The sequence below is a fragment of the Leuciscus leuciscus genome (genome assembly GCF_965113295.1).
Source record: "Leuciscus leuciscus genome assembly, chromosome: 13".
Lineage (NCBI taxonomy): Eukaryota > Metazoa > Chordata > Actinopteri > Cypriniformes > Leuciscidae > Leuciscus > Leuciscus leuciscus.
This window is the reverse complement of record NC_138737.1, coordinates 11,630,873-11,650,132: the sequence shown is the minus strand read 5'-3', so window position 1 is coordinate 11,650,132 and position 19,260 is coordinate 11,630,873. Positions and strand designations below refer to the sequence as shown.

At 37.1% G+C, this 19,260-nt stretch overlaps 1 protein-coding gene across 1 annotated transcript in view; it reads right to left on the bottom strand.

Annotated features, from left to right (window-relative positions):
* Positions 1-19,260, bottom strand: part of fcho1 (FCH and mu domain containing endocytic adaptor 1) — a 45,255-nt gene that overhangs the window by 4,376 nt on the left and 21,619 nt on the right. The window contains exons 3-23 of the mRNA XM_082187575.1: positions 16,923-17,014; positions 14,453-14,527; positions 13,706-13,847; positions 12,414-12,566; positions 11,924-12,028; positions 10,947-11,045; positions 10,684-10,780; positions 10,232-10,349; positions 10,011-10,035; positions 8,823-8,883; positions 7,945-8,129; positions 7,066-7,090; positions 6,915-6,971; positions 6,047-6,098; positions 5,142-5,260; positions 3,846-4,808; positions 2,702-2,808; positions 1,267-1,381; positions 846-957; positions 580-735; positions 359-491 (exon numbers count right to left, since the gene is read on the bottom strand). Of these exons, the coding sequence (XP_082043701.1) occupies positions 359-491; positions 580-735; positions 846-957; positions 1,267-1,381; positions 2,702-2,808; positions 3,846-4,808; positions 5,142-5,260; positions 6,047-6,098; positions 6,915-6,971; positions 7,066-7,090; positions 7,945-8,129; positions 8,823-8,883; positions 10,011-10,035; positions 10,232-10,349; positions 10,684-10,780; positions 10,947-11,045; positions 11,924-12,028; positions 12,414-12,566; positions 13,706-13,847; positions 14,453-14,527; positions 16,923-17,014 (2,991 nt within the window). The remainder of the gene's footprint in view (positions 1-358; positions 492-579; positions 736-845; positions 958-1,266; positions 1,382-2,701; positions 2,809-3,845; positions 4,809-5,141; positions 5,261-6,046; positions 6,099-6,914; positions 6,972-7,065; positions 7,091-7,944; positions 8,130-8,822; positions 8,884-10,010; positions 10,036-10,231; positions 10,350-10,683; positions 10,781-10,946; positions 11,046-11,923; positions 12,029-12,413; positions 12,567-13,705; positions 13,848-14,452; positions 14,528-16,922; positions 17,015-19,260) is intronic.

The following is a 19,260-nucleotide window of genomic DNA, read 5'->3' as shown; positions in this document are numbered from 1 at the left end:
GAAAACTGTTGCTGCCCAATATTTTTTAGGAAACTGTGAAAGTGTTTTCAGGATTCTTTGATGAATAGAAAGTTCATAAGAACAGCATTTATTTGAGTTTTTTTGTAATAATGTAAAAGTCTTTGTCACTTTTGATGAATTTAATGCATCTTTGCTGAATAAAAGCATTAATTTCTTCAAACTTTTGAACAGTAGTGTACATGAATTCTTCAGTTAAAACTTTTATATAATTTGAGCTGTAAAGCTGTTTAAAACATTGATGAATTACGACACAAATGTTGATGATTGAGCTTGACTTGAACTGAATGTGGAATATTCCTTTAGGTTTCAAGCACTCATTAGGTTTGTGATGACTGACCTGGTATTTCAGCAAAGCCACATTGTAATAGGAGGCCTGAGGGTTAAGCTCCGCCTCTCTCTGCAGGTGGAGCGTTAAGGCCGGCATGTTGAACCAGAAATCCTTGGTGTCCGGGTCGCTCTGTGACGGGTCGCTGCAGGTACAAAGATCACAGATGCTGTCCACAGAGCTTGTATTAAACCCAGAACAAGCCAGTTGTGTGTGTGTGTTTGGCATCATACCTATAGAGTAACTTCTGGTTGGGTAAGAAGTGGTCCACTCGAGAGATGTTCACCAATCGAAAGCTTAAAACTGGTGCGTTGGGGTTGGCAGTGAAAATGCGGATGATGCCGGCAGGAAACGACATAGTGAGGTCGCCGGTGATCTTAACCAGACAGCTGAAACCCAAACACACACAAACGGTTGGACAGCAAATCACTTTCAGTTGGAGCGACAAAGTGATAAAAGACTTTGTCCTCAAGATGGAGAGAAAGAACCTCAGACGGACCGGTTGTGTTCTCCTCCTTTGAAGTAGGCGTTGATGTACTCCGTGATGGCTGTGGCTACAGGCCAAGACTCCTGGGTACTCAGAGATATGGGACTGGGTCCTCGCGACAAACCTGCAGGGTCACATTACATAACTTGATAACTTCATCTGCCACAGTCGGTCCCTGGATTTTGTCGGAGGATGGATAAATAAATGGATCAGCAGTTGAATACGAAATAAGATTTGGGAGATGCTGTGATGGGGACAAAATCAGCCATGAGGACATTTCCTGACTGTCCCCAGCGGTAATGTGCATATGTCTACATTAGATTAGCATAATTCAATTACAGTAAAGCTCTTGAGGATGTCTCTCAGAGTAATATATGATTAAGTTTTGTGATAATGCGAGTGTTTAGGGAAATAGGAGTGTGCCTCGGGTCACCTCGGGCTGGGCTGGGGACGCGGTTCTGCATCCCCCATTCACTGGGGCTGGAGGAGGATGAGGAGGTGAGGGGAGGACTGGGCTCAGGCAGCGGAGACGAGCACAGAGACCTAGACTGAGACACACCACAGAAAAGTCTTATTTTATAATTATATATTATTATTAGAATTAATACAATATATCATTTTTAATAATTTAAACATTTAAAATATTTTTTATTTTTTATTTTGTTATATATTTTTTTTATAATTATACATGCCACTTTTATGAGCTCATATTAAAAGATTAGTTCACCCAACATTTTTAATTCTGTCATCATTTACAAACCCTCATGTTGTTCCAAAGACTTCTGTTCATCTTCAGAACACAATTACAGATGTTTTATTGAAATCTGAGAGATTTCTGTCTCTCCATTGACAGCTACGCAACTGACACTTTGACGCTTAAAAAAGTTCATGAAGAGATTGTAAAACTAATCTCTATGAATTGAGTGGTTTAGTCAACATTTTCTGAAGCGACACAATCGCTTTATATGATGAACAGATTGAACTTGGGCTTTTATTCACATTTAAATATTCATCAACTCAAACATCAGATACGGTAAACGGAAGCTCAAGCATATTCGCTTGACGTGCGAGAACCAATGAGGTTCATTCTCGTGTAACTCAACGCGTTTCAGCTTCAGCGAGAGGTTTGTTCTGTTGTCAAGCATGTTCGGTTGAGCTTCTGCTTATGTTCGCTGATCAATGTTTATATGTGAATAAAAGCCTAAAATAAATCTGTTCATCATTTAAAGTGATCGAGTCTCTTCAGAAAATGTGTGAGAAAATGACGACCGAATTTCCATTTTTTGGTGAACTAACCCTTTTAATTAGGAGACTGCGTGGAATATATGTATTTCTTAAAATCCATTTTTCACACCGCAGGACTTAAGCGAACAGATAAAAAAAGCGAAATAAATAAGCATACAAATTATTCAAAATAGTGAAAAAAAGATGAAGACCAGACTAAAAATATACGGTTTCCATTACACATACATTTTTAACTAAAATATCGATGTTGAAAAAAGTTTATGTCCATGTTATCTGTCAACTCCCCATTTATTTTCTCCTTTTACTGTGTGTGGATTGAAAACAAGTGTTTTTGGGCAACAAATTACCAGAGGCTTGTTTCTATGTCCTGTAATATTATTTGTTACCTCCCAGTATAAAGCAATTAAAAGCTTGAAGTGGAATCTCAGTAGTGGTGTTAATTAAGAGCTAAAGTCAAGGGAGCAATTTGAAGAACCACATGAGAGAAACCACATCTCATAAAACAAGAGAAAAACGAAAGAGGCTGCAGCAGAGCCCTATTAAGGGATTTGTTTATATGGTTTTAAAAAAGCTTAAGTGTGCTGGTTGGATAGATGGTGTAATGAGGTCTGTGGAACATTTACCCGCTCACAGCCACTGAGTCTGCCTGAGGAACGCTTGGATCGAACCGACCGAGGGGGAGCCAATGCCAGACGTTCAGTGCTGTCCTGCCTGAAACCATGCTGGGAGACTGCAAGAGAAAAAAATGGAAATCCTGTCATTATTTACTCACCCTCATGTCATTCCAACCCCATATGACTTTATTCCATGGGTTTCATTCTGAAACGGTTTTGGAATTTTGAATAACACCCTGCCACACTTTTCAATCTCAAAAGTGGTCCATATGACTTGTGTGCTATATTCCAAGTCTTCTTAAAACCATAGAGATGTATTGTAGGAATGTTTGATTCATGAATGAGTGTTTTTCTGAGTCTGAAACAAATTATTTAACCACTCTGAATGATTCTTTCATTAATCGGATTCTCAGATTCTTCATGTTTTTTGAGCACCAAATCAGCATAGAATGATTTCTGAAGGATCATGTGACACTGAAGACTGGAGTAATGATGCTCTGGAATAAACAACATTATTTCACAACATTTCTGTGTTTCTGTATTTTTGTTTAAATAAATGCAGCCTTTCTGTGCATAAGAGACTTAAAAAAATCTTTTGAACATAAGCCTAAATTAAACTTTTTGTTATCATTAAATTGTATTTTACAATGGATCAAAAAATTAAAAAAAGACACTTACTGTAAGTGACTGAATATTATTGCATTAGATATAAAATATTTTGTTATAAAATATTAAATTAAGTGGCATCTGCAATCAAATGCTGCAGAACTAACTTCACATTGCTTACATATTTTGCAATTTTCTATGTGTTCTCGCAGAGTAACCACAGGTGTAGTTCATCATATTAACTATGAATGTGTTTCCCCAATGTCTGACAACCAGAAAGGGTTTTTGTCTCTATTTTGAGCAATACATTTATTGTTTTATAATTTTAAACCTAAAAAGCTTCTTTTTGAGAAATGTTTTACTTGAAAAGTGTGCTTGTGCTGCATTTTTTTTATAAGAAATGCCACTTTTTAAATGAGGGTTAATTGTCTATACACTTTTTGGGGCCATTGCATATTGCCATTATATCATCCACTTTGCTCTCTAAATATCAGTATCAGAATCGGCCATAAAAACACCATATCAGACATTCACTAATCTGCAATACCTGGTTGTGTGTTAATATCCAGGAAGTTCTGGTCCTTGTCTGTAGAGAAGCAAAGGTCCTCCTGCGGCCCAGAATGCCGTGTGAGCGGCGGTCCGTTCCTGCGAGGCTCGTCGTTAAATGATCTCTGTTTTCTGGTCGACTCTTGCGTGACAGTGTTATTCGTAGTGCCCTCACTAAAGGGGTTATGCACCGAGTTCCAATGCACCAGCTCTTTCTTCGGCTGAGAATTGGGGGCGGAGTTAGGACTGGGTGTCGGCCTATTACTACCAGCTCTGCTTTGTGCAGCTGCCTGCGCCGCCAGTGCCGATTGGTGCGTTGGACTCCCTATCATAGTAATAGCGAAAGGATCATCCGGAGACTCTGGAGGCGGGACGCTACGATCTCTTTTCCTTTCTCGCTCCTTGCGGGAGGAGGATGGGGGAGGGAGGGTTTTAGTGTCATTCAGAGAGACGGAAAAGGGATCGGTGCGGGTTTCCACAGCCCTGCTATCCCTGGTGGGCCGAGGGGGAGTCGGGACCCAGGCATCAGGTGGAGGCAGGTTGTCTTTGGGGGCGGAGCGTTCAAACACAGCCAGGAAGGGGTCTTCTGGAGGGATGTGTTTACAGCTCCACACACACGGCTCCAGTTCTGAAGACGCCAGGCTGTGGGAGAAGGCCGGGAAGCTGAAGGTGGTGGGCTCGACGTTGGGTGGGGCACGTGGAGAACGTAGATTGGAAGGCCAGGCATTGGTGGTGTCGTCCTGTGGGAGAGGAGACCGACCGGGCGAGGGGTCACGGAATGCGGCCAGGAATGGGTCAGTGGATCGGCTCAGGTTTACAGAGTCTTTAGATTGAGTTTGAGTAGACGGCCAGGCTGCCCAAACGTTGGGTTCAGGGGACACTCCAAGGGGCTGATGGGAAGGCGAATCCAGTCCAGAATCCTCCACATTCTCAGGAGAGGATGAATCCGAAGAGAATGCGGCATCTATCAAACATGGAGAAAAGTCTATTACTGATCAGAAAGGACATTTCTTAACAGATAGGATAAGGAAAAGATTGACTGCAGAAACATAATTCACATTCCACTTTTGTCCATAATTGAATAACTGATGATTTAATGCCTACACAAGCAGTTCTGCTAAAGCGAGTCAATTAATTCTTAGAATATTGTAACGCACACTCTGGCACACATTAGGCTAGTTTAAAGCTTTTAATTCTCCGTTATTTTAAAACGCTGTAAGAGAATAGCTCGTCCAGTCGATTCTCATCTATCACAGTGATGAGGCCGGGGGTGGTTTGTGTGCTGCTGGAGATTTACATTTAGATGCAGCAAAGGCGTTCTGGAGCTGCTCTCTGCCAGTAAAGCTGTGGGATTTAAAGGCCGACTCCAGAGGAGGTCCAAACAGCGCGTCCGGACCAGATGCTGTGGAACTCAACCTGAAGAGATGAGAGGGGAAAAAAAAGAATCTTTAAATTAATGATTGAAATAATATCAATATAAAAAGTTTGAGAAATTAATGTGTTCAAATGTGACAGTATAGACTTGATGTTACAAAAGATTTCCATTTCAAATAAATGCTGTTTCTTTGAACTTTCTATTCATCTAAGAATCCTGAAAAAAAAAAAGTTATCACTGTTTCCACAAATACATTAAGCAGAACAAAAGTTTTCAACATTGATGATAATAATAAATTATATTAATAATAAATAAATTCTTGAGCAGCAAATCAGCATATTAGAATGATTTCTGAATCATGTGACTGAAGACTGGAGTAATGATGCAGAAATTTCACATGAATAAATTACTGTTCACAATCACAATATTACTGTTTTTACTGTACAATAAATTTACTGCCAAATAAAATGCAGTCTTGGTGAGCATATGAATCTTCTTTCAAAAATGTACCAACCCCAAAATTTTGAACACTGTATATAATCAAAATAATATATATAAAATAAAATAAAATCTTTACAGTATTCAAATCTATATTTATACAATTTAAATAAATCAATTTAATCAATTAAATTTAACATTTCTTTTTATTTATTTAATAAACTGCCTTTTCGTTCAGTTTGTCCTCTTCTTGCTCAACCTATGGTATGAGTTTGGGGCACACATTCTTATTCAGCATGCCACAAAAATTACATCTTTCACCATTAAATCTGCATTTTTTGCATATTAAAGCATTCAGTAATTATGCTGTATGGGAAATCTCTCTGTACCTGCTGTGATCTGGGCTGGATGTGGATCTACGCAGACTCTCCTGTTCTCCCTCTGTACAACAACAAAACATTACTTTACTGCACAATATAACAGTATAATAATAAAATAAAAAAGTGAAGTAAGGGGTCATTTAGAAGATGCTTTCATCCAAAGTGCTTACAGTCCACATATTATAGGCAGTCTCCCTGGAAAAATATTAGGTTATGTGCTTTTCTCACGGTTACATTGGTGATTGTTTATGGATCATCTCTTTTAGGTTTAACGTTTTAGTAACCAGCCTAGATCTTTAACCATAACACCACACCCATAAAACGTAATGTACAGCACAATTACTGAGTAATAAATAAAACAAATTTTAATCATAAAGTTGTTCAAACCACGTACTATCAAAATAATACCATTCCTCTACATGACTAATCTCTGCAAATAAGTTTGAGTAATAGCCAGCCTGGGAGGAAGACAGCCTTAAACCTTTTTCTTCAAACCACACACCAAATTGTTTCCAGCTATTATTGTCAAAACCCACGATACAAAAATAGAGCTTATTCGGAGGCAGTAATTACAGCAATTCAGCTGACCGGAGATCAGTCGGTCAATATAAGACAATAATGACAGTGCTGTTATGATGCATGGCGCTGACCCCAAGGTCAGCTGGATTGCAGATTGCTGTGATTAAGGTGTCAGATTGAGCTGTTTGTGAGATAACGACATCTATTAATGTAGACACAGGAGGTGGGACATGTCTGTGTCATTGTGGCCATTTGAGATGGCTGGCTGAAATCACAGGAACAGTCACAGGAACGAAATGAATGATCATAACTCTGGCTGTAAGAGCACAGAAGTTGACGTCTGAGAAGTGTGACCGACCTCTCTGGGGAACACTTTCCCCTTCCCCTTCAGATCGTCCTGCTGAACTGGAGTTCCCTGTAACAGAGGAAGAGGACACGTGAGAAATATCCACACTAACATACATACACAATATTGTCTGAGATATAAAGAGCAATATAAGTGAACTTACTTGAGAGCTGCTTCTTTACTGACACCTACAGGATGGGATGAATGAAATTAAGTGTCATTACTACTATTTAGTCAATGTTTTGCTCCATATTTTTCATGATTTGCTGTCTCATTTAATTTTCCTAAACAAATAATATGACACACTGGACTTTCCTCTCTTGCCATTTTTGATGCATCATTTTGCTTTAACGTGTTTATGTGTAGGTTTTCTGAAAAAACTATATAGAAAAACAACACTAGACATAAATATATATTAATATAAAATAAATATTTTTCAAAGATTTGATTCTACTAAAACTCACAACCATGGACAAATACAGTGACTGATTGTCTCAAAGAGCTAATTTTAGATTATTATTATTATTATATAATTATAGATAATTTTATAGACATGACCGGCAAACTAGTAAAATCTTGTGCACCCTGACTAACAGAAGTTGTATAAAACTAGCTAATCAGGTTAAAGCAGTTTAGTTTGCCATTTTTGAGTGAAAAATACATCATATGTTTCATGAGTGTATTTGTCACCTATGATTAAGTTATTGAGTAACTAAAGTGTCAGATAACAGGGGAGATTACCAAGACAATGTGAGTATTATTCGTCTAGTCTTTTGATCTCAACTTGTAGAATAAACAGCTTTATATATCTTTTATATAGTATATGTAAAAAAAAATATATATATATATAATACACTTACACACACACATATATATATATATATATATATATATATATATATATATACAGATAGATTTATCGCATCTAACAAAAAGTTTGTAAATATGTACACACACACAGGTTTAAGTATAATGACTCTCTATAAAAGTCTATCATCAGTCTCATTTCAGCTATCAAAGATTAAACACCCCCATCTCTTACCGCTCTGTTAGGGGGCAGGGTCAACGCCCCCACTGTGGCCTTCAGCTCCAGTTCATTGGCTGCTGAGTTGCTACGGTTACTGCTGGCAACTGGTCGGATCTGGATGTGAAATTTTTTGGGTTCTTCATCATCGAAATCCGAGTCGCTGGAGTAAAAATTTCCCTCCTTCTCCTCAGCAGAACAACGTAGAGAGCAATGCTGTTAAGGAGCAAATCCAGACACCATACAGGATACACATGTACTCACACACAGGTACAAAGAAGGACCAGAAAACACACACGGACACAAATAGACATGAGTGCAAATGTACAAACACAGCTGTTCAGAATAAAAAAACTGCACATATGAACAACCTATTTAGGGACACTACTGAGTTTCATATCCTTAAACATCCCTCACAATGAACTTAACTTCTCAGGAATCTAAGAGTAACACCAGACCCTCATTATGGTCCAAAAGTCTGAAGCCATATTGAAAATTAGGCATTCAAAATAAAATAAATGTTATGACAAAATTAATGAAAGATATTTAAGATTCTGCACTTTTTATAGGTCATTAAAAAGTAAACAAGTGCTGTACAAGATGCTATTTCGATCATTTTTTTCAATCGTTGTCATGTTTTACAACTTGTGAAGTTAATGCAGATTGAGTGCTTATTAATTTAGAGCAAAAGAGGAACAAACTGAATACTAAGACATCTTCAAATTCAAGTAAATTTCTTCATGTCAACAGCAGATAGTATAAATGTATTAAACTGAATTTAAGCATTTTTACTAGTGGTCTCAAACTTATGGACTTAAACACACATACACACTTCTGCACACGCACACTGTACACTCTCACTGCATCCATGCCTGATGGTTTATTCTGAAGGATATCATTCTGGTTGACGTCTGCACGTATGACAAAGCCCTCGTCGTCCACTTCGAGGGGTGAGTTCTACACACAAGCACAAACAGACAGCACAAGCTCACAACAAGAAACAACATTTAAAGGCACAGGACATCAGCTGACAGAGTGATGAATCTTTGCAGGTCTGTAGCGTGCATGTGGTCCGTCTTTCCCTCATAAACATACAAATGCTGTTGCCATGGCTCACATTAAAACAGCACTAATGTTTTAAGAGAGTCTGACTAAAGCTGAAGTCTTACATAACAGCCTGTAACAAGTGTGTGTTTATGTAGGATCTCTGGCAGTCATTGGGCTATCAGACATTCATTAAACCCCCTCAGTATTGACAAGGTTAAATATAGCTTAATGAGGTAACCAGACCATGCCAGACACGTCACTCTCTCATACACACTGAGGTCTGTGTAGAAAAAGAGTCTTCAGTTTTCCAAACACACATGTGAACTTACATTCAAACAGTGGACAGTATGTCTGTGTGTGTTTGTGGAGAAGGGTTTATTTGTCCTTAGAAGTTAGCTAAATCTGACAAAATCAATCATACAGCATAATGATGTAGAGTGAGTCAGATTCACCAACAAATGCCTCTTGTGAGCAGTTTATTTTTAGTGCATAAAACATATACATCATAAGCAGTGTAATTTGATTAACTAACAAATTATTATTTAAGTATTCCTAATGAATGATTCAAAAAGACTTTAGGAGTTATGGGTTTGAATCAGTCTGACCTATCCTTCACTGAATGCATCATTGCAACAGTATCTTTAATTAATCAGAAGTTTAACCAAGAACAGCTGATAATACATGACTAGTAACCTGAACCTGTTCTGTGAGTGTAAAATCAATAGTGTGTGTGTATGTGTGCGTGTTATGTGTGTGTGTACACAGGTTGGGCTATACTTGTGATGGTCAAATGTCCTCACTTATATAGTGAAATATTATGACAGCATTTTTCTGGTCCTCACTAGTTGAAAGGACTTATAAATAGACCATAAACATGTTTTTATTTAAATCTAATGTTTCTGTGATGGGTAGGTTTACGGGTATGGTTGGGTTAAAGGTAACCTAATATAAAATCAATGGAAGTCTATGCAATGTGATGTCCTCACTAATATTGTGAAACAAACGTGTGTTTGTGTGTGTGTGTTATGAGAACTCACAAGAGCATCTGCCACAGCTGAATCCCTAGAGGACAAAAGAGGTATGAAAAGTTATTCGTTATTCAGTATATAACAATCTAGAAGAATTGGTCACTGAAAAACTAATTTTGATCAACCACTGTTGTGAATTATTGTGGGTGCTACTCTGAAAGTCTATGTTGGTTACAGCCTTGATGTATAACATTTAAATGTATTGCGTTTCAAATGAATGCATGACTCACGTTGAATCGGGTTCCTTGTCTCTCTTTCCTAAGCCGGGGATCCTGAAGGCTTTAGCCCGACTCTTTTTACTGTTCTCAGATACCAGGGAGGACAGATACTCCTCAAACCCTACTGGACCTTATCCACACACATACAACACAGTATTTAACGAAAGGCACATTTTGAAAGTCACTATATGGCAAAATCAAAAATTTGCAGAAGAATGATTTTCAATGCATTATTATCCCGTACAACAGAAATGCTAAATAAAAGTCAATCAATCAAATGTGCTGAATATTTCATTAGACATTTCTTCTGAGGCGAGTTTTTACACATAAATTCAGCCTGGTCCTAGAGCATACTGAAAATCCATTTATATCTTTGGCCGGCCTTTATCTATGTCTGAGAAACCAGAAAGTTTTTCTGGAATGATAGATGTAACCGAAAAGTGTTTTATACGTCTGTGACTCACCGGGTCTCTCCTTTCCTGTTCCCTTCTGCTCTGTAAACTTCTGAATGAGGTTCTCAATACCAATGTTCTCCACGTTCTGCTTGAATTCCTCATGGACCTAAAGGTGATAGAACAAGATTTCATCAAGCACAGCTAATCGAGACTATGCTGACTAGAACAACTCTGAGCCTCAGAGCCTATTCGTCTAAAGTTTTCAGCACAATATCAGAAATCAAACAGAATATAGAAGAAGGTAAAATCTCAAGAGTGAACGCGAGCCATACCTGCCCAACCTGTACGTGTGTGTCTTCAATGGAGTGTGAATACGCTTTGATCAGTAGTTTCATCTGCCGTAAATGAGCCTCCTCAATGTCCTGAAATTTCTGCAGATGTGGAAGGACAAATGTAAAGAGTCGGTCAGATTTTTTTAAACTTTTTTCTCAAATGCTCACCAAGGATACATTTATTTGATGAAAAATACAGTAGAATAGTAAAATTGTGATTCAATATAAAAAATCTAAATGACTGTTTTCTACTTTAATATACTTTAAAATGTAATTTATTTCTGAGCCAGTCTTCAGTGTCACATGATCTTTCATAAATCATTCTGATATACTGATTTGGTGATCAAGAAAAATTTCTTCTTATTACCAATATTGAAAATGGTTGTTCTTAATCATTTTTGTGGAAACCATGAAACATTTTAATCAGGATTGGATGAATAGAAAGCACAAAATAACAGAATTTATGAATAAGAAATGTTTGATAACAATGTAAAAAAAGGCTTCTCAAGGTCTTGCTTCAATATTTGATCCTTTTTTTGGAAATGTTTAGATTTTGCTTGAGTAACAGAACCGGCCCTAGCATTTAACAGTGGTCAACCTCTATAATTTTAAGATTATTGTTGATGCCCTAATTCAGGGGATACCATGACTCCAGTGCTCTCAGAGTGAGGTCAGGACTTCTCTTGCATTTTACAGATTCATCCTTCTCTCTCAAATTATTCATGCATGCAGGTCAACACCGGGCAGAAATAGACTGTAGGCATGTAATCATATTGTCACACAGACTGCTTTAATGGCCCTCGTAGTCATGGTAACTTCACATGGCTTTATTGAGCTCATTGAAATTGCTCCGAAGGTCTTGATTATGATAACTTGCGAGCTAACCTAGCTTATTATCTGCTTTAATGAAGTTTCACATATGCGACAAATGCGCTCAGCGGGGATGGGAAAAAACCCTCAACTGTCAAGTCACCAACCTGTGCTGATTCACTCATTTTCTGTTCAAAGTCTCCTCCAGCACGGTTAAACTTCTCTATAGACCCTGTAAACGACTCAGCTGCCTTTTTTGATTTCAGCTCAGCCTGAGAAAAGAGAAAGAGGCAGATGAAAAAAATATATTGCAAGAAGGCTACCAGCTTAAAGGATTAGTTCAACCAAAATATTAACAAGCTGCAGTCAAGTCATTCCAAACTTTAACTCATAGACTTTTGTTCTTCAGTGGAACACAAGAATCATGAAGAATTGTGCAGCTGCTCGCAATTAAAAGTTTAAGTCATTATTCTGAGAAAATCTCGACATCCGCCAAAAGTAGTAATGGCAGCTTCGTTAACAAATTGTGCTTTTTGAATCAGACCTTTTCAAGTTGACATGGTTCACAAAACTGCTTCATAAATCAAACTGACCCGGTTCTCAAGTCCAACAAATCTGTGAATAACTTAAATTTGAACTTTTTTCAAACACAAGCACCTTTTCCAGCTCTTTCTGAGGCACTCCCTCTTTGCGTAGTCTCTCCAGCTCTACACACTTGCTGTGGTAGCCTTCTCTGGCCTTCTGCAGGTGGGCGTTCTGCACCTGAAGAGACTGCACTGACTCCAGAGTACCAATCACTTCCTCTTTTGTCTACACAAGACACAACATAGTTAAATATAGGGTACAACGGGGCTAAATGCTCACCTTAAGAAAAATGTGCTTTTGACTTCTCCCATAGTGTTTGATTGCAAAAAAAGAAAAGAAAATTGGATTGAACATTGATGGAGCAACAGATTTTGTGTGAAAATAAATCACAAAAGTGCTTTATTTTGTTTTAAAATCGTACAAATGTATGAGGTGGCAAGAGCCTTTTACCCTACACACGGGGCAAAAGGCACACATCATTTATACAAATACTTCAGCTAAAAAGTTAATACTTGTTCAAAACAACCACTTTAGCAAAGTGTGTACTATTTTCTGTTTATTTGATAAATAAAATAATTCATTTTTGTTCAATAAATATACTGTAATTACAATTTGTTAATATAAAAATATATTTAAAAAATAAAGAAACAAAATTATATTTTATTATATTATATGATATGATTGATATCATATTTATAAATATGATGTTTTCATTATAAATATGGCTGACACACCCAACTTACCATCTTAATCTAACCATGTCATGTCAACAAATGGAAAAGTCAGAAGGCTGTTTATTATCATTTTAATTATTGTGACTTTTGGTGCCTTTTACCCTATCCCCAAATACCATACTTTTACATATTCTTCCGTTATTTAATTAGCTTGAACAAAATTGAAAATCATTAATAATACCTTTGTTTCAAAATATATTAAATAATTTTAGCGATTCTCGTTTGCTACTTAAATCTTCAAAATGTTAAAACACCAAATATTAGATCAAATTACAGCAGAATCAACTTTGCGCTGCTGTCCACGATCAGACAAATTTCCACGTGCATCTTGAAAAGCAGATGTTTTGTAAAGTGCTGCGGCCGGTTTAGAGGAAAAGAAAATCAAAGGCACTTTTACCCCGGTGCGAGTTTAACCCCGTTGTACCTTACAATCAAGATTTAAAGCACAACATTAGAACTCAATGCACTCGTTCACATCAGACTGAAGTACTGCAGGGGATCGGAAATATTGTGGTTGACACTTAATGAAAAACAAAACAGCGATGAACAATTGTGGGTACATACAGTAAGCCAGTTATTCATCAAAGGCATGTGCAAAGATTCTGTCCATTTAAAAAGCCATTTATTTACCTTGCGGTGAATTTTGACCTGCTCCTCGCTGTACTTGCTGATGTCACGGATGAGGTCGTTCATCTTCCTCATGAGCTCCAGGTGGCAGAGGGCCACTTTGTCCGAGGACACGCGAAACACGTCCCACATGGGGGCAAACGTGCTGGAAAATTGAAGCAGGTGGTTAGATGCTAATGAAAGAAAGTGTATAAGCCGCTCAGTTTTTTTATTTTATTTTTTACAGCACAGCAGTATTAGAAAAACAACAGGTTTCCATGTCTTTGTAAGTTTTTCAAACATAAAGTTCATATGGAAAAAAAAAGTATATAAAAACTGCATGGCCAAATAAAAAGTTTACATTTCTATTAGCTTTGTATTTATGCTCGTAATTCGTCTTTACGAATTTGACTCTATGCCAACTTTGCATCTTTGCAAAGTCATTTTTTTACATTGATTGTTTTGACAACTACTCTAGCACATGCTTGTGCAGACAGGAAGTGAGGTGAAGGAAGCAGAGGAAAGAGGTAACCATAGCAATGACTTTTCGTCCAATTACACACAGCCACATGTACTCATGCACAAAATAAAAATACTTGCATGCAATTCACTTGAATCTCCCTGCTGATAAGTATCTGTAAGCCAGCAGCTGGACTCTTTTCAAGAGAAATCTTTTCAATGTTTTGTTCATCTCCAGGTGACATAAATCCGAAGGTAATGGTGATTTTCAACACATAATACTCTCATAATAACAGCAATGAAATCACTCACCCAAGAGGGCTTCCATTGCTAGCAATCTTGGCGAGTTTGCTCATGGATTTCGAGTAAGTCTCCTCAATGGCTGCCCTTAAATGCAAACACAAATACACACAAAGTGTCAGCAGGTAATCGCTTCGCAAAAATACTTTCTCACTAAAGTGATTAGGCACCAACATTAATGCTTCAAAGTTCACAAACAATTCTTCAGTGCTGGGTGCTAAGTGTTTATATTCGCAATGGTACATATCAGGACAAAAACTGATGCAAGATGCAAGAGTGAAAAAAAGTAGTTCATAGCAGCCACAGCCACAGCTGAAAACACCAAATATTTCATATCAACCACTGTGTGATCTTCCTTCTCGATAAGCCAAGCTTTTTTGTTGGGGAAAAAGGATGTTGTCATTATTATGCCAGTGCGCCGGGCTATATTGTTGGCCTCATCATCTTATTTGATTCTTATAAGTGAAATTTTGCTTTCTGTAGGGACAGTCAAGTCAGATTCTTCAAGGAACAGAGACACTTTGAGGCACAATGTCCTGAGTGGATACAAAATGGCCTTTTGGAAAATTGATTTATGTAATTTATTGCACAAGCTATGCTTTTATCAGGGACGCATTTGTCTCTCTCAGTTTCTCAGCACTCTCCTCCAGGGCTTTCCTGGACAGATTTCTAACACACACACACAAAAATACAATTTAATCCTCTAGTCCATGACGGAGGGTGCCTGCATCCAACTCTATTATAACGGATAGAAGAGACTATGAAAGTTGGCAGTGGGCTTGGCGGAGCTCTAAATAGTCTAGAACTAAATAATAGAACTCTGTTCTCTCTGCAGAATGAGAGAGTCGTTATGGAGTTTTCATTTTAATTATTGCAATTAGCTCCAACTCAAGTGTCTACTACAGACCAAAAGAAATGCTCACACGTCCCACATATGCTGTCAGTGGAAGGGTGAAACGATAGATCTTTCTTCATCTGTTTCATCCACTGCACATACACAAAGCATTTCTGACTTCTGCACTGCCTTGCATTTGTGGACGTGTATGGACAGTGAGCACTTTGTTGACTGCTCTGCTCCTCTCAGGTTAGTGTGTTTTGACACTCCGGTGTTGTGTGCTGAAAGACAGCACTGTGGTGTGGAGAAAGCAAGTAATGGAACAGAGAGAGTAATTCGAGCAAAAAAGCAAAAGATAATATGTCATATGAAAAAAAAGATTACATACAGGCCCGGTTTCACAGACAGGGCTTAGATTAAGCCAGGATTAGGCCTTAGTTCAATCAGGACATTTAAGAAGCTTTTTTAAATGTGCCTTAAAAAACATTACTGGTGTGCATCTTGAGACAAAACAATGGCACTGACATATTTTAAGATTATGTCAGTGCAAGTTGCTTTTAGTTAAAACAGCTCAAACATGAATATTAGTCTGGGACTAGGCTTAAACCTTGTCTGTGAAACTGGGCAAAAATTATATCAGTCATAGCATTACATTATGTTACGCTATGTTGCGTTGTTACTGTAATGTAATATTAGGCTACACTTTATTTTAAGGTACCCTTGTTACAGTATTTTTTTTTTACATTTTAAGTAATGAGTAATATTCATTAACAACATGTACTTACTATATAATTAGGGTTAGGGTTTGGTTTAAGGTTTGTTGCTTGTAATTATGCATAATGTGCTGTTATTACTAGTAAGACAAAATATTAAAGTAGCATAACTTAATGTAACATTAAATAATATTAAGACAAAACCGCACAACATAGCAAAATGTAATGTAACAACACATGATCAGTTCAAATAAGACTATAACATAATATTATAGCATAATGTAACATTATACTGTATGATAAGACAAAACATTACACCACAAATGTAACAGCAAAGGACAACATCATGTAACATCATATAAGACAAAACATCACAATAATGTGATGTAACAACATAAGGTAATATAACAATATGTAAGATACAATAAATCAAATAAGATAAAACACATTAATGTAGCATAATGTAATGTAACAATATACAATAAGACAAAAAAACACTAACACAAAATAAAGTCGAAAAATGTAATCTAAACATCACATAAGATCAAATATGACAAAGCATCTCTTTTAACAAAACGCAGAATAACGTAACATACCTTAATATGATCAGATAATGCATGTCATGTCACATTAAATAAGATGTAATTTAATTTAACGTAAGAGTGTAACATTACTTTCTAAGATACAGTAAAATCACATACGACAGTAACAACAGTATAATACAGCATAACGTAAGACATTATCAAAATATTATAACATGAATATTCCACTTTGATGTAACTTATCAAAAATACAACAGCTCCAGCTGAGTTACAAACACCAGAAGTGAGGAGTAGAAAACAAATTCCACGCCACATTCCTGTCAGTACCAGTTACACCATATCACCCCCTCCTTCCAATCACCATGACAACTCCTCCCAAAACAACACCTCACCTCTCGCGCACGAACTCAGCCAACTCTTTGGTGGCGATCTGTCCATGCTTCATGTTGTGGTAGAGAACGTCAAAGCCTGCATTCTTCTCTCCCTGTGAACAAACAAAAACACCAGCATAAGGCACATTCATGTAGTGTGTGCAAAATCAATCATCGTTAGAATGTGTCAAAATAAAAATAGCAAGAGGGACTTGGAAGGCTGGGGTGTCGATTGTGAGCCATTGGCCACAGCAGGCACAAAATATGTCCTGTACAGAATGTCAGTATTTCTACAAACTTCTCATCATTTTCAGAAAACATAAGAGATCAGAGTCAGGGAGAATTACAATAAACCAAGAGAAGGAACAAATAAAAATCTGCTGACTGGACAGGTTCCAAAACTGGTTTTTCCAAAAGAAAAATGCAATGAAAAGTAAATAAAAGTTAAACCATATTACTCATGTTACTGTACATGTTACCTCTATTTTAGGAAATGCAATGTAAGAATGACAGTCTGACTCAGTATTTTTTGTTTTGTTTTTGGCATAAAAGACACTGAATCAAATCAAAGACAAACAAAAACAAACCAAGCGTTTTTCTTTTATTGTCCACTGATGTGGAAAAATTCCATTCAGAGAATAACCTGCCAAACCCTCATCCCTCTGGTTGTGAAATACACCGCTGAAAATCTCGACAGTCATTTACAGAAATACATCTTTTTAAGGAAATAATACTTTTATCATACTTAATTTGTATGATTAAAAAAAGAATCATACAAATAATATAATACAATATAGCGTGCTAACTTCCGGAAATGAGTTTCTGTAGGGTGGGATGTAGGGCGGGATGTCTGGTGTAGTGAAAATACAACAACAAAAGAATAGCACAGCAGTGTGTGCAAAACCTGCCACGTGAGCAAGGAGCACAACACTTCTCCCAGACTTCCCTCAAAGGCTAAGGCCCAGTAGGGGAGATCCTCAGATGATAACCTTTGGAACAAAGTAACAGCACATCCTGCGGTCAAAGTTAGCATGTATAAAAATAGCCCCCTTTCTTTTAGCTAACAGAAAAATGTCAACAAAGAAGAGAGAGAAAGAAATAACAGAACCAGAGAAGTCAGTGGCCATAAATATCTCCAAAACCACAGAAAGAACTTCCCAGGTATAAGACAGACGGATTGACAAAATTCCCACTGTCCAAAGATAGAAACTGGACAGGGCCAACTAAACAAAACCTGATTCCAACAATCTACTGCAAAGGTGTTGCACAATATGAATTCTATACAAATTTTAAGGGGAACCATTATGTTGATGTCAAGTACGAGTATTGCAGATAAAGACTTTTGTGCACTTTTTCTCTTAAAAAACTGTCACTTACTTAAAGTCCTCCTGTAATCAACAATTTTAGCCCTTTTAACTCATCTTTGATCATCAAAATGACATATTTAAATGTTTTTTCCTTGGAAAAAAAATGATTGCCTTAAAATAGCTTGAATGTAACTCTACACCATCTTCATTTAGAATATGCGGTTCTATGAATATGCAAATGACCCCGCCTCCACTCACTCGCACCAGCTCAGAGATCCACTCGTTGACGATCACACGTTGACATGTTTGGTTATAAGGCAGTTTGTGACGTCAGAAACACCAGCGATTTCAAACCGCGTTTTTGAGACTGTCTTTGGTTCACTGCAGTTTTAAGGAGAAAATACTCAACAATGGTGTTGACTTATGAATTTGCACATGGTTTGTCTTAAAGCATATTAAAAACACCACATAGACATATAAACAACATTAAAAGCTTGATTTTCACCACAGGGGGGCTTTAAGTCTAAACTGAATCTTTTTAGATCTCATTAAGAAAGTGAAAAACTGGTGAGCTACAAGTCAACAGCTATAATTTATGAGACTAGAAAATGAATTAGACTTTTGTAAATTTACATTTTAGTTGTGACATTTAACAAAATAAATTTTTCCGGGAATATTTTATTTATACAGTGCTATGCATAAGTTTAGACACCCATGCTAAAGTTGACTAAAAAGAGGAATAAAAAGTCATCTTTTGGAAATTGAACTTAATGCCTTGATTAAAAAAATTAGGAAAAATCCAACCTTTAAGGACACCAATTTTCTTTGTGAATGAATAATGTATCGTAAATAAATAAATGTTCTTCCTTAAAATACAGGGTGCATAAGTCTGGACACCCCTATGTTAAATTCCCATAGAGGCAGGCAGATTTTTATTTTTAAAGGCCAGTTACTTCATGGATCCAGGATACTATGCATCCTGATAAATTAAATAGGAATTAAAATAGCCCCACATCATCACATAGCCTTCACCATACCTAGAGATTGGCATG